Below are 13290 nucleotides of genomic sequence, written 5' to 3'. Positions count from 1 at the left end.
AGCTCGCCCACCAGGCGTGTCCAACACGGGGCCGGCTGGGGGCCATTCATGAATTTACGGCATTAGCGAGATGATGCGAGCTGTTTTTCCGGTGTTCTCTGGCTCTCTTCTTCAGAGATTTCAGAGTGGTAATCCCATAAAGGATGGCAAAGTTCAACGTCCAGGTACAGCTAAAAGGAGTTGGAGTTGTGTGAGGTCACGGGGAACAGCTCTTGGGTGGTTAGGAGATTCTGGTCCAGCATCTGGTAGGTGAGGAGGGGGAAGCAGCAACACTGTGTGGGGCGGGAATGGGGTGATGCTGACCTCAGCTCGGAATGTTGCGAGTCCGTGGAAGTTCTCAGTCCCAGTGAGGAAACAGGGTCATGGAACATGGGGCTCTCCAGGGTCCAGGTGGTTATAAAGCACTGTGGGGCCAAGGCCCTGGGGTCTATGAGGTCCTCCTGGAGCTCCTCACAGCTCTGGATGCTTCACAGCTGAAGTCCCTCAGTGGGGAGGCTGAAGGGAGCGTGTGGGTTTGACCCACAAGTCTACATGTGCTTTGTGGAACTGAAAAGGGCGGTCTACCATGTCCCTTGGGTATTCCTGAGGGGGTCCGACACGTCCGATTTTCTAGGTACGTCCCAGGTGTGAAGGGTCAAGCTGGGCGGCCTCAGGATTGGGTCTGTGCTCTGCAGATGATGTGGTTCTGTTGGCTTCATAAAGCTCCCGACTCACCCTCGCCTATAGTCCCGGGCTGAGCGGAGTGACAGAAAGCAAAACACCTCGGACACAAGCGGCAGGACGGAGTCCACGGTCTCCTCTCCGCTTGGACAGAAGTTTGCAAAGGGTGAAAACCTTTTAAAAGCATGTTGAATTTAAATGTACATGGTAAAAATAAACAAAATGAGGTCCGCCCCTGCCTGGCGAGTGCCTGATTAATGCTACCGATGACTTGCAAAGACGTTTCAGCATGAGTGTTTCCGAAGTCTATCCATATTTGCGTCATTGTGGTCACCATATAGTTTTCTATATCTTACATCTAAGACAAAAACGGGAGGGAGAAAAGACTACAGTACCTTTCACTCTAATGTCCGGACTGTGTGCTTAAGAAGGAAAGACAGAAAGAAAAAAGAAAGAACAGTTACGGAAAGTAGGCGGTGAGGTCAGAAGGTTGAATGCGGGAACCATTATGGATCTACGGTGTTTGTGCACTTTTTAGCTCTATAATAATCAGAAAGGTCTCATTAAGGGGGCATTGTTATTTCAGCTGATGATAAATCATTGATATATTTAACAATCGTAAACATTCCAAAACTGTAGGTGAAAATAAACATCTGGAGTTATGCAAAATAAGAAAGAAGCATCCGGTTCAGTGCCTTTCCACGTTGCACGTGCTTCCCTTTAGCTGGGGCAACACTTGGGGAGGTTTAGCCTCCGATTTGCTACCCCGGACGTTTGGGGGGGCAGAATAAAGGCGCCCAACCCCGATCCTCAACGTGTGGAGTCGATACAACAGGCGACAGGAGTTCTGATCTGCCCGACACCAACGGCTACAGCCAATGAGAGAGCGCCGAGCAGGAAGGCTCCAAAACTATTTTTAGTGGCTAAAATCAGACACCCACTGACAGGATGCACCTATTAATGTTTTCTAACACTGTATTATCTCAAAGTTCAGCAGTGGAAAACAATTTCAACGGCGCTGTCAATCAACAGAAGTTCAGGAAATGTAAACTCTAACATTAAACGTCATCACATGAGTAGCCATTAGCATGTGTGTTAGCCGGATCGCTGCTAAAAATACCAACTCGTCTCCGATCGACCTCTTGTGAGGTCATGTTTGATCTGAGAACACTGCGTCTCCCCCAGTCTTCTTGGTGGATAATATGTCCATGTCTGCCTTATGTGTCAGTGTGCACGTGTGTGCTCGTGGTCTTGGCAACTCACCAATGTTGCAGTGCTCTCCCGTCCATCCTTGGTCACACTCACACTTTCCCTCCTTGCAGACTCCATTCTTGCTGCACAGCGGATGGCAGGACTTCTGCTCACACAGCGTTCCGCTCCAGCCTTCCTCACAGCGACACACACCGCTGTAGCATATACCGTGGTTACCACAGTTCACATCACAGTCCTCTGTTGAAGAATTAGGTCGGGGAAAAAAGGAAAAAAAGGGTTTGTACGAAACCGGTAGTTCCTATTGGCTGTCCTCCAATATAAACAACACAAACAACACAAACAACACGTGCGTATTGCAGAAACCATAATAAAAAAAAGCTCTAGAGTAACGCTGTTATACAAAAGGTTAAAAATGACAAACCAATAGAGCAGTCAGGTCCAGTCCAGTTCTGGTTGCACGTGCAAGTGCTGGTGTCTGTGTTGTACGTGCCGTGACCAGAACACTGGTCCGGACACACGGCCTTGGCAATCTCACAGTTAGCGCCGCCCCAGCTGGGCTGACAGTGACACTCGCCGTTGATGCACAGGCCGTGGGATGAGCAGCTGGGGTCTATGCAGTCCACTGACGGACAGGTGAAAGAAAAGAGACAGTGTTAAGCATCGCTTCACATACATTAGCTAGCTAACTAACTTGTTTTAAAACACTGCTCCACATATGAGGCGTAACATTACGAACGCCTGACTACTGCTGTGTTGGTCCCATTGCAAAAACAGCGCTGACTAGTCAAAGAATGGACTCGTGAGGTGTGAAGGTGTGCTGCTTTGTCTGGAACCAAGATGTTGGCAGCAAGATCCCTTAAAGGTTGAAGTAGGAGCCTCCACGAGAACGTAACGTCTTCTTCTATTGCTCCTTATTCACGTGCTGTTAGCATTTTGAGCTACTGGAGCTCGTCTGTTGGCTCGCACCACCCGGGCCGGCCTTCGCTCCACAAGTGCATCGGCTCAACGCTCTTCCTTACTCTTTCCCCTTTTTCAGTGTTTCACTTCACCTCTCAGTGGTCATAATGTTATTCCTGATCTGTATGTATGGTTAACGATAAGCGTAATTCCCTGGAATTTCGGCTGGTGCATCAATGCAGGCAAGTTAAATCATCACTGATGACATTTAACAATCAATTACAAAGCATGAGTGTGTTCCTGTTGATCATTTCTATCATTTAAAGTCTCAGTTAAGAAACAGTCTCGCTATTGACTGTTAAAAGAAGCCAAATGTACAGTATATATATAAATATATATATATAATATAATAAGGAAACAAGTAACCAACTTTACCTTCTTCACAGTTGTCACCCTTGTAACCAGTATTACAAATGCAGGCACCCATTAAGCAGATCCCGTGTCCTCCACAGTGAATGTCAATGCACTGGTTGGCTGGTACATCACATTCCATACCTTTCCACCCGCTGTAGCACTGGCAGCGGCCGTGCGAGTACTGGCCGTTACCATTGCAAAGAACTGGACAGGCCACTGGAACACAAAGCAGTAAAACACTTCAACCACTAAAGTGGAGGGAAGCTCCTAATGTGACCAGAGGGGCTGGTAATCAGTCTTCCCAACCAGCTTCCTGACAGTAGACAGTGTAGACCGACGTCTCTCCTTAGTAAAGGACGCCGGGACAGCCTCCAGATGGAGTTTCGGGCGTCTCCAGTGAGAAACAAGATGGAACTTTGTGGTAATGTTTCTACGCATCCTGAAGGAAACCAGGCCCGACACCGTCCTGACGGCCAACTTTCACGAGAAGCGTCTGTCGCTGCGAATGAGGGGGCGACCGAGGGCACGTACCCTCGCCCACTGGAGGCCGCCGCAAAACCACGCGAGAACTGCGACTACTCCCACGCGATCAAGCAATTAAAACGCATTCGAATGTACCTGAAATGATAAACGATGTGATTATGTGGATGTGATTATAAAAAAACAAGAGTTTCCGTTTGCTAGATTGTGTCTGAGTGACGTGGACGGACATCTAGTGGAAGCACAGACGGGGAAAATAGACCCGGAAAAATAGACCTGGCCTTCCGGGACGCTCCTGAGGCACGCCGCGGCGCTCGCTCTGCAGATGCAGCTACGGACTAGAACTAGCTATGCGCGGAACCGACGCGTTCGGTGGAAATTGGGCATAACAGCAAAGCACGGCGGGGCATCTTTGTGCCGCGGCGATGCTTTTGCTGCAGCTGGGAATCAGAAACAAACCAGAGCACCCAGGCACTTAAAGAGGGCTGAAGGTTCAAATCCAGGTGTGAAATAATGCCAACAAAACTGGAGGCTGTAATTGATGTCAAAACTAAGCACTGAGCAAAGATGTCGCTGCAAGAATTCTTTTTTAATAAGGTGGCAAACTGTTTACACTATTGAGATCTGATGGGATTTTTAAATTGCTCAGTGAAAAGGAGAAGAGACTCATTTAACGAACGGAGGAATGATCAATTTAATCACAAACCTAACACCTACTCAAGGCAGTGACAGCGAGCGGATGCTAACGTTAACGAGTGGTCCCGCTAAGTGCCTGGGTAACAATAACACCTGTCTGGCAGGATCGGGTCTGCGTGCGTGTTTTTACCTCGAGAGCAGTCAGGCCCCAGAAACCCTGGGAAACAGTGGCATATCCCTGAGAGGCAATTTCCATTCCCATGACAATTCTGAGGACACTCCATAATAGATTCTTTGAGAAGCAGAGAGTGCGCGTGTGAGACGTTGGATTAATGACAATAATCAGGCTACAATTTATCCACATTTATAGTCACAAAAACTGAACCGAAGAAAGGAAACACACACACACACACACACACATATATCAGCAGGATGTGGAAGCAAGGGCAGACTAGCCTTGCTAATTGGGTGTGGGGCTGGGATGTTTGTGTGTGCACGTGTGGTGACCCCCCTGGCCTTATGTTGAGGGTGCACAATCCTTCATGGTCATTTCTACTGCCTGTCATCCTTCCCTAGTTACAATAGTAACAATAGTAAATAGTCCATCCATCCATCCGTCCATCCGTCCATCCATCCATCCATCCATCCATCCATCCATCCATCCAATAATGTGTGCTGCAGGCTCTCACCTATTATGATTGTATTGTAAGTGACCTGCTCTGTATTCCGTCCGTCGTTATAAAATGCCAGATGCCAGATTCCCGTGTCCAGGTACTGAATGAAGCTCGCCTCGTGCACGCTCACTGAGCGTGCGTGCCGAGCTCCTACCGTGAAGTCACTGCTGTGTGCGTGAACTGGGTGCACGTACCATAGATCCGCATCACTGAGCGCTCGTTTCTCTTTGGAAACGAGCCGGTTACTGTCCAGTAACGACACAAAATCATACTGGAAGACAAAAAACAAACAAAAGCAAACAAAAAACTTTCACCATTTTTTTCATAACAAGGAGGAGGAGAGGAGAGGAGAGGAGAGGATAGGAGAGAGGAGGGTAGAGGAGGAGAGGAGAGGAGAGGAGAGGAGAGGAGAGGAGAGGAGAGGAGAGGAGAGGAGAGGAGAGGAGAGGAGAGGAGAGAGGAGGGTAGAGGAGGAGAGGAGAGGAGGGTAGAGGAGAGGAGAGGAGAGGAGAGGAGAGGAGAGGAGGGTAGAGGAGAGGAGAGGAGAGGAGAGGAGAGGAGAGGAGAGGAGAGGAGAGGAGAGGAGAGGAGGGTAGAGGAGAGGAGAGGAGAGGAGAGGAGAGGAGAGAGGAGGGTAGAGGAGGAGAGGAGGGTAGAGGAGAGGAGAGGAGAGGAGAGGAGAGGAGAGGAGAGGAGAGGAGAGGAGAGGAGAGGAGAGGAGAGGAGGCTGATAATCTGAGGGGTTTATTAATGCAGCAGGGGTGAATTGTCTCGATATTGGTTGCTAATTTCTCTCCAGCTTTTTCTTGGATAGAAAAGACAGGTGTTTCTTCTCACGTCTTAATCAGATACACAGCATCATGTTTCCTTCCTTTCTGTTCTGAATTCAGCCCCTGTCCTCCTCTCTCTCTATGAATGAAAGCTCCATCTCTACAAACGCTGCTAACCTGAGCCGACACTGCTAACAGACTGTCATTTGTTAGCGTAGAAGAAGCCAACCTTTGTGGAAACATTAGTTCAACTCCATGGTTCCTCTCTAGATTTGACTCCATCCCTGGATCTAAAGTCATTTTCTCTCTATTCGCGGTTGTCTTGTCTGTGAGTAATTAAATATAACCGGACTTTGTCTCGGGTTCTGATATTGACAACAACTGTAAATCCACACATGCACTTTCTTGGAACCAACCTGTGTGTGAGAAGGTGCTAGACCTTTGCGTCCATACACGCCAACAAGCGCATCCTTCTCCAGGGAGATGTTGAATTTTAAAAAGAGTGGCTGGTCGATATATAACTGAGACCTCCAAAAAACCCCTTGGAGAGAGATGAAATCCTCATTATTAATGATACAAGATTTAATAAAAAAGATAAATGCTCTTTATTCTTTTTTTGGACTGATACTATAAGCCCCAGGACACAGTAAATCATAGCCAAAAAAAATGATTTATTTACATGATTTTTAATACGTTTTAAAGAGAGAGACTGACCTGGTGGTATCACTTGCATGGCTCGTCTCCCCACGTCCACCTCCCCAGTGTCGATCGTGTTATTCTCCAGAAGAAACCATTTACCTGTGCAAAGATTTCAGTAAGTGTTTCAAAATTCTTTCCCGTGAAGGGCTCAAAAGGGTGATGTAGCGGAGCGGTGCATTGTGGGATTTGGGGACACCTGAGAAGAGCGGCTGCATGCACGACGCCGCACTTGTGTTCTGTTCTTTTGTTTTAATAGTTTCAAAAATGGGGGAAAGGTGCTGTGTTACTAACTGCATCACATGGGAAAAATGATGGGTGAGATTGTTCTCATTTCCATCGTGGAAGATAAAATAATTCCCACCCTGAGTCCATCCGTGCATGACGAGGGAGCGAGAGATATTATAGCTGGAAAAAATGCCCCAGTTCCCAGATAAATAACCGAGAAGCCTCCAAATATTTCCCACTTAAAGGCAGAGCCGGATTCCAGGCTTAAAAGACATTTTGTCTGAAACTAATTTGTCCAGCGTACAACAGGAAACGTTAAGAGGAAGCAAACAGGCAGCAGTGGGACACACTGAGGTCAAGGTTTGTTTGTTTGTTTGTTTACCTCTGAAATGACAACGGGTGTCTCCTTAAGATGGAAAAATTGGAGGTCTTGCACCCACTTAAAGTTGGTTTGTCCATGAGGCCTTAAAGACTCGGTATTCCTAAATCCTACAGTCAGTACAGTCCACTTTTCCATGTGTTGCCACCTCTATATCTCACGGCCTTTTATCGACCTCAGCCATGGAAGCACAAACCGCTGCTCGCCAAAATGGCCGCAGACGCTCAATTCCAGGACTTGATGTCAAATCAGTTGAGCAAAGGCTTCATTCATTTGGAACTAACTGTGTTCTGAGTGCTTTGGAGAAGCTCCAAAATGTGAAAGATTAAGGGCAACTTCGATAGCGTTCACTCACTATTGTCTGTGGACACCACAAAGGTGTTCGGAGTCGTGTCTCTTGCCCCGCCACCGTTTTCAAACGGCCCGTAAGACTCGTGATCCTGAAGCTGCCAGTTGAGACCAAACAGGTGCATTGCTGCAGGGAAAGAGGAAGAAGTGGAGAAAAAAGGAGGGACGGAGATCATTCCTGCAAACCCTGGACACTCGAGAGTCAACACTGACAAAAGCAAGCGTTTTTTTCCGATTATGACGCACGTCTTGATTGTCTTTCCCTGGAATAGCCTTGGAGTCGGATTCTTGTTCTAGCCTAAATTAGATTAGTATATTGGCTCTGTTTTGAATTCGTTCTGTATGTTGGACTGTTTTTCAAATGCTGTTTAGTCCATTTAAAATGAAGCTGTGAAAAAAGGAACCCTGTCACAGGTAGAAACAACGCCACAGGCGCACGTTTAAATGATATTTAAATCCTTAAGGAGGATGGCGCAAAACATCCCCTCTGGATGGAGCCAGATGCAGGCACCAGGCGTGCTGATAGGCCCTCTCCCCAGGTTGAACTGCTCGTAATCTGGCCTAGAATTTGTATTGGGATATCCAACCAGGGGTGATTAGTCACAATTGCTGACCTTCGTTTTAAGAACAAATTTCCACATTAAAATTCATTTTCCCCCTCATTTATCAATTCCTGAAAGCAATTTAGTAATGATAACTTTGGACCAGCATCAGTTCCTGTTCCACTGTGGTGCCCCCAGTTACCCATTAGCTCCACTGAACTGTTGGCTAACATCTGATTTTCAAGTTACTCTAATTGTAATAATCATTTTTTTTAAATCAGAAAAAAATGTATCTATTAACAATCAACCGTGGATAGAATAAGATGAACAGTCTTCCCAAAAAGGCAGCGATTTATGTCTACACACAGCCAGTGTTATAATTAATTAGAGAAGTGTGTGTGCGTGTGTGTGTGTGTGTGTGAACTCTCACCTATGCAGTAACACAGCAGGAGCGAGAGCAGCACGGACAGGCCCACTGCACTCACAGCCATACACCTGTTCAGAAAACCAAAGACTTGTGTTACTTGTCCTTTTTTAGTTGACCCTCTCAAAGATTCACAGCAAACAAAATTTAAAAACAAACACACAAACAGCTGTATCAGCTGTGTTGGATATTGATTTATTGCTATCTCATGTGGGCTTTTATGACCATAAAAACCACTGGATCCTGAGGAGAAATGCCATGAGGAGGGTGCAGAAAAGCCTCGGTGTGGGGCCGCTGGGTCATATTTGCCTGTTTTCCCTGCCCCCTGACAGAATAAGAAGCTGTCGCTGTGGGCCAAAGGCCAGCCTGTCGTGTTGTGTTTGGGATTGGCCAGCTCTCTGATATCTGACCTGTGACTGAGCAGCTGGTGACACGGCCGCCGTTTAAACCCCAGCTGGATGCATGTCTAAATATAACTTCACTATAAATACTGAGCACCGAACAAACCTTTAATAGGACACCTTGTTTATCACCTTTTCTTCTGTTTCCAGGTTAGCAGCGCAGGTTAGAAACCTGTCTTTTGTCTCCTTTTTTTTAGGTCTCCATTGAAGTGGGGTTTTTTTATGTCTTTGTTATGTTGGCACCGCTCTCCTGTGAAGCTAATTAAACTGCTTTTGTACATTGATCTCTGTGCTGCCGGCCTCTCTCGGGAGTGGGAAGAGTGGGGGGCAGCCCGTGTTATGTCTTGGTTTCCCAAAGACCAGTGACATAACGATCTACTGCAAAGCACGTAATGAGACCAGAAGGCTGTGTTCAGGTTTGCTATCATTTCTTTCTTCCTCCGTTCTGGTCATCACAACTAGTTTTTACATTTTTTAATATGGCTTTTTATACATTTTTGCCGTATTTAATATCCTCTTTTCTGAAATTTAGCTTTAGCTCTATTTCTCCAGACTGAAATCCATCTGCGGCAAATTTCAACTGATTGGACATGATCACGAGTCAGAACCCAGTGAGGGCTAAAGAAGCTCCCCAGTGCTCCCACACTGGACTGGGACCAGGTTTGGCGACATTTCTGCTGCTGAGGTTGTTAGAAGGTGACCTCCATGATTCTGGGATGGAAGAATCATGAAAGAAACTGGCTTTCCAACCCAACTGAGCAGTCTAGAAAATGAGGCTAAAAAGGATGAGCCATTTGGGCTTTAAAGCCTCAGTCAAGGACACTTTGAAACCCACCTGAACCTAAAACAAAGGACTTAAAGCAGAGCTGGGCAAGTACTACAGCCTGTCAACTGATGGTCCCCATCTAAACTGACGGATCTTGACAGGATCTGCAGAGTTAGAAGGACCTCAAACCCATGTGTGTAAAGCTTGTAGAATCAAACCAAGATAACTGGAGGCTCGACTCATTAACGCACACGTATTGTATATATTCCAATTTTTACCTCCATGAGCAGTACTTGGAGGATTTCTTGAACTTGAAGGTGGATCGAGACAACGTATTCCTTGGCAGCGGCCTGGTTGGTGGCGAGTACACGGAGCCCGTTGCCATGGTGTAACCAGGGGTTGCAGTGGAGAAAAGGGGAGTGGTGCCTGTCCCTGTCTTAAAAAGAAAGTGCCTGAGAGAAACACAGCAGAATTATTGTCTTAAAATAGCTTTATAGTGGCAGCAGGAACAGGTTGACAACAAGTATTCATGATGGCTTTGCAAAGATGCTATTGGGACGATCTGTTAGCAGCGAAAATCATTAGAATAGGAGACTTTAATATCCGTATACATGCAGACCAGCAGCTTCAGCTCAGCATTTAGTTATTAGACTACAAAAAAAAGAAAATAGACGCATATGAAAACACTGAAGCTGGAAAAAGAAATGGCAGCTCAGCAAGTTCAGGACAACCGCCTACACCCGTATATGATTCATCATTAATAGAAGACAATGGACAGCTCTGCATTCCTTTTCAGCAGAGTATCCAGGCTAACGGAGGCTCAGAGCTCTGTGGAACCATCTCTTCCCTCACCTATGAGCAGAAAGAAGTTCAACCCAATTACAGCCTCTTGAGAGAGAAATCAAGACGTTTTTCCCGCAACCTTCAATAAGGACAGGAGTATCCGGGAATCCTCTTTTCATTTTCAGTCTCAGAGGCTCCTTCAACAACCGCTGCACCCAACTTGACCACACGTCTTTTCTTTTCTGTTGGACCGAGCGATGAGACATCGATATGGATGCCAACAGGAGTACGCTAACTAGGGCTAATTTAGCGATTCGCCCCAACACTGACAACACATTTGAATAGGTTAGAAATTAAGAAGAGGGCTCGTTTTACCTCGTCTCCAGAGGCACATTGCTGCCGAGCACCCAACTGTCTTGCAGTGGGACACTGTCGGGCGGTGTGGTCTGCACCTCCACTGGTAACTGGCCAGCCACAGAGGCCGGACTTCCCGTAGCAGGAGGTAGCGGCGGAGCCGGATTCAGCGACTGGCCAACATGGAGTGTGGAGCCTAGAGCCTGGTTCAGGGCTGTAATTGAAGGCTGCTGGTGGTGGTGGTGTGGTACTGGGCACAAGATAGATCCTTGGTGGTTGGAGAGTTGCTCTGTCAACAGAAGGTAGCAGCACATCGATAATTCTCATTAACATACGGTGGTTATTGTCACATTTCTGTCAGTTTTGAACAATCAATTCAGGTACCTACAGAGGGAACCTTCAAAGGTTCCTCCTGCTTATAAGAGCAGACTCATTTACATATTCAGACGTTGTTAACATGTCTGGAACAATTACTGTGGAATTATATATTTGTTTTCCTCCTCCATGCTCTTGACACTGTCTTTGAACACACAGAAAAATGTTTGCTTGCTGCTCATATGGATGCGCCGCGCTACCTAGCAACCTCTGTGGGCTGTAGATACCACCCCATGTTACCACCAGTGGTGAGGGAAAACCTAGCCAAGACTCAGAGAAAGGGTGTGGAAAGGGGAACATCTGCAAAACTATTCCAGAATCGGCGCCGTCTTGATAATTCCCTGCCTTCGGCAATTGCTGTCAGCCCAATTTGCACAACAGCAGGTGAAATTCACAATCACTGCATTCTAAGTAGCGTGAGGTCCCAGAGGCACCACTGACTGGGAGTTACGCTGTGTTGAGAGCGTGTTAGCTTGACATTCTGAGCAGGTGAATGCATCTAATTATTATATATAAAATATCAACGCAGGGCATCATATTGAAAATGTACACTATGAATCTCTTTTTCTTCCTATCTGCAGGCTTCCAGAGCTGCACGCTGTCCCGCGGCCTCGCTGACCCCCTCAGCTTCAAGATTTACATCTTTAGAATAAGGGACGACAGAGCTGTTTACAGTATTCCATCGGATCTCTCTGCCCCACACAGCACTTTTCTCTGCGTCACTGCTTTTCCCATTTACTTTCTCCCAGTCTCATATCAACCTTTATCCTTTTGTTTACGGTCTTACATAAACTCTGTCGAAAGGCAAAAAGTGAATCCTAAAAATGTTCTTAATTAGTGGTATCAATACTTGATGCTTAATTTGCTATCGTGGTGGATACAATTATTTTAATACAGATATTTCACGATAAATTCATTAAAATAACTGTCGATTTTGAGGCTGTTTTTTTTAATATTAGCGTATTTGTCATTTTACATGTTTTCTGCATTTTCTCTTAAATTGGAGATGACTATGTGTAAATTTAAATGCACGTTACAATGATTAGAGTAAATCCAATCCTGAAAGTATCCGTGGAGATCTGCCAAATACTGGGATTAATTACCGAATGTGATGAACAGTTAAATGGAGAAGGTCATGGGTTCCATCATAAACTGACAGACATGAACACCGCCAAGGTTATCCAGATGGAATTGCCCCCCCCCCACCCATACACACACCCACATACACACACACACACACACACACACACAAACACACACAAAGAGATTGAGCATGTTCCTGGGATTAAAGGGATAGTTCTATGCTGTTCAGATCATTTTTCGCAGATTTCAGGGTTATTTATGGAGCTCCACTAAGTTCTCTTTCTCTCTGTATTGATCTGTAGGTCTGTTAACTCAGAGGGTGCACACTGACACCCTTTCAATTCTTTATCTTCAGGGTAACAAACCATAACAATTACATATTTGCATTTCCATCCCTCCCATCCTTAACCCGACTCCTTCACCCAGCAGTCCACCAGCAGGAGCCTGGTCCTGGTCAGGGTTTCTTCCTTTTAAAAGGTTTTTCTTGCCATTGTTGCATGTTTGGGGAGGGGGGGGGGCATGCTCTGGTTAATGTAAATAGAGCACATATATTACTGGTTCACTTCAGTTCATTTGTGATCCACTGGAGCCACTAGAAAAGGTTTCCCCATTGGATCGAAAGCCGAGCCGAGCACTATTCCCTCAATCTGCATCGGCCATCAACTCTACAGAGGCCCGAGCACAACCAGGCTCTTAAAAAAGGAGCTTGGCAGCACGGAGTGACAAGAACACTGAGCCTACAAAGAGTTCCTTCGATTGAACTTCGTTTCTTTTCATCAAATTCTTCCTGTGTCAGCACTGATCGCACGGATTGAAAATGAAGTGATACACCCTGGAGTGCTGTAGGCAGCCACACAATGATGTGCCTCGCTGCAGCATGCACAGGCACACACACACACACACACACACGCACACACACACAGGGGAATAATGGGGAACATGTGAAAACCACACAATAGGAGCTAAAATACAACTTTCTTCTAAAATCCCTATATTTTTATTATATATTTCAACAATAAATGTCATAAATAAATGACGTTTGATTGTCATAGGGACAGGCGCGGTGAAGCCACGTCAAGTTGACCGCTGGATGTGTGTGTCCGTCAGACAAAGAGAGTGCTCTTCATTCAGACAAATAGGTCAGCAGTTAAAATGCCAACACTGACCC

The 13290-nt window shown here is 46.2% G+C and overlaps 1 protein-coding gene and 1 long non-coding RNA gene across 4 annotated transcripts in view; one reads left to right on the top strand and one right to left on the bottom strand.

Annotated features, from left to right (window-relative positions):
* LOC101077958 (teneurin-3-like) overlaps window positions 1–13290 on the bottom strand; it is a 126887-nt gene that overhangs the window by 21603 nt on the left and 91994 nt on the right. For all 3 annotated transcript variants that reach the window (XM_029851464.1, XM_029851467.1, XM_029851465.1), the window contains 12 exons: window positions 10686–10953; window positions 9806–9979; window positions 8367–8431; window positions 7402–7521; window positions 6458–6541; window positions 6160–6284; window positions 4989–5244; window positions 4490–4591; window positions 3205–3399; window positions 2294–2494; window positions 1924–2109; window positions 1056–1082 (listed from right to left, as the gene is read on the bottom strand). In XM_029851464.1, coding sequence (XP_029707324.1) covers window positions 1056–1082; window positions 1924–2109; window positions 2294–2494; window positions 3205–3399; window positions 4490–4591; window positions 4989–5244; window positions 6160–6284; window positions 6458–6541; window positions 7402–7521; window positions 8367–8431; window positions 9806–9979; window positions 10686–10953 — 1803 coding nt within the window. The remainder of the gene's footprint in view (window positions 1–1055; window positions 1083–1923; window positions 2110–2293; window positions 2495–3204; window positions 3400–4489; window positions 4592–4988; window positions 5245–6159; window positions 6285–6457; window positions 6542–7401; window positions 7522–8366; window positions 8432–9805; window positions 9980–10685; window positions 10954–13290) is intronic.
* On the top strand, window positions 10974–11964 carry LOC115253370 (uncharacterized). Its single transcript, XR_003891707.1, has 2 exons — window positions 10974–11528; window positions 11621–11964. It is a non-coding gene; the product is annotated as an uncharacterized lncRNA (long non-coding RNA).

This window comes from Takifugu rubripes, chromosome 17, assembly GCF_901000725.2.
Source record: "Takifugu rubripes chromosome 17, fTakRub1.2, whole genome shotgun sequence".
Lineage (NCBI taxonomy): Eukaryota > Metazoa > Chordata > Actinopteri > Tetraodontiformes > Tetraodontidae > Takifugu > Takifugu rubripes.
Note: the sequence above shows the minus strand (reverse complement) of the source record. Positions and strands in the feature narration are given on the sequence as shown.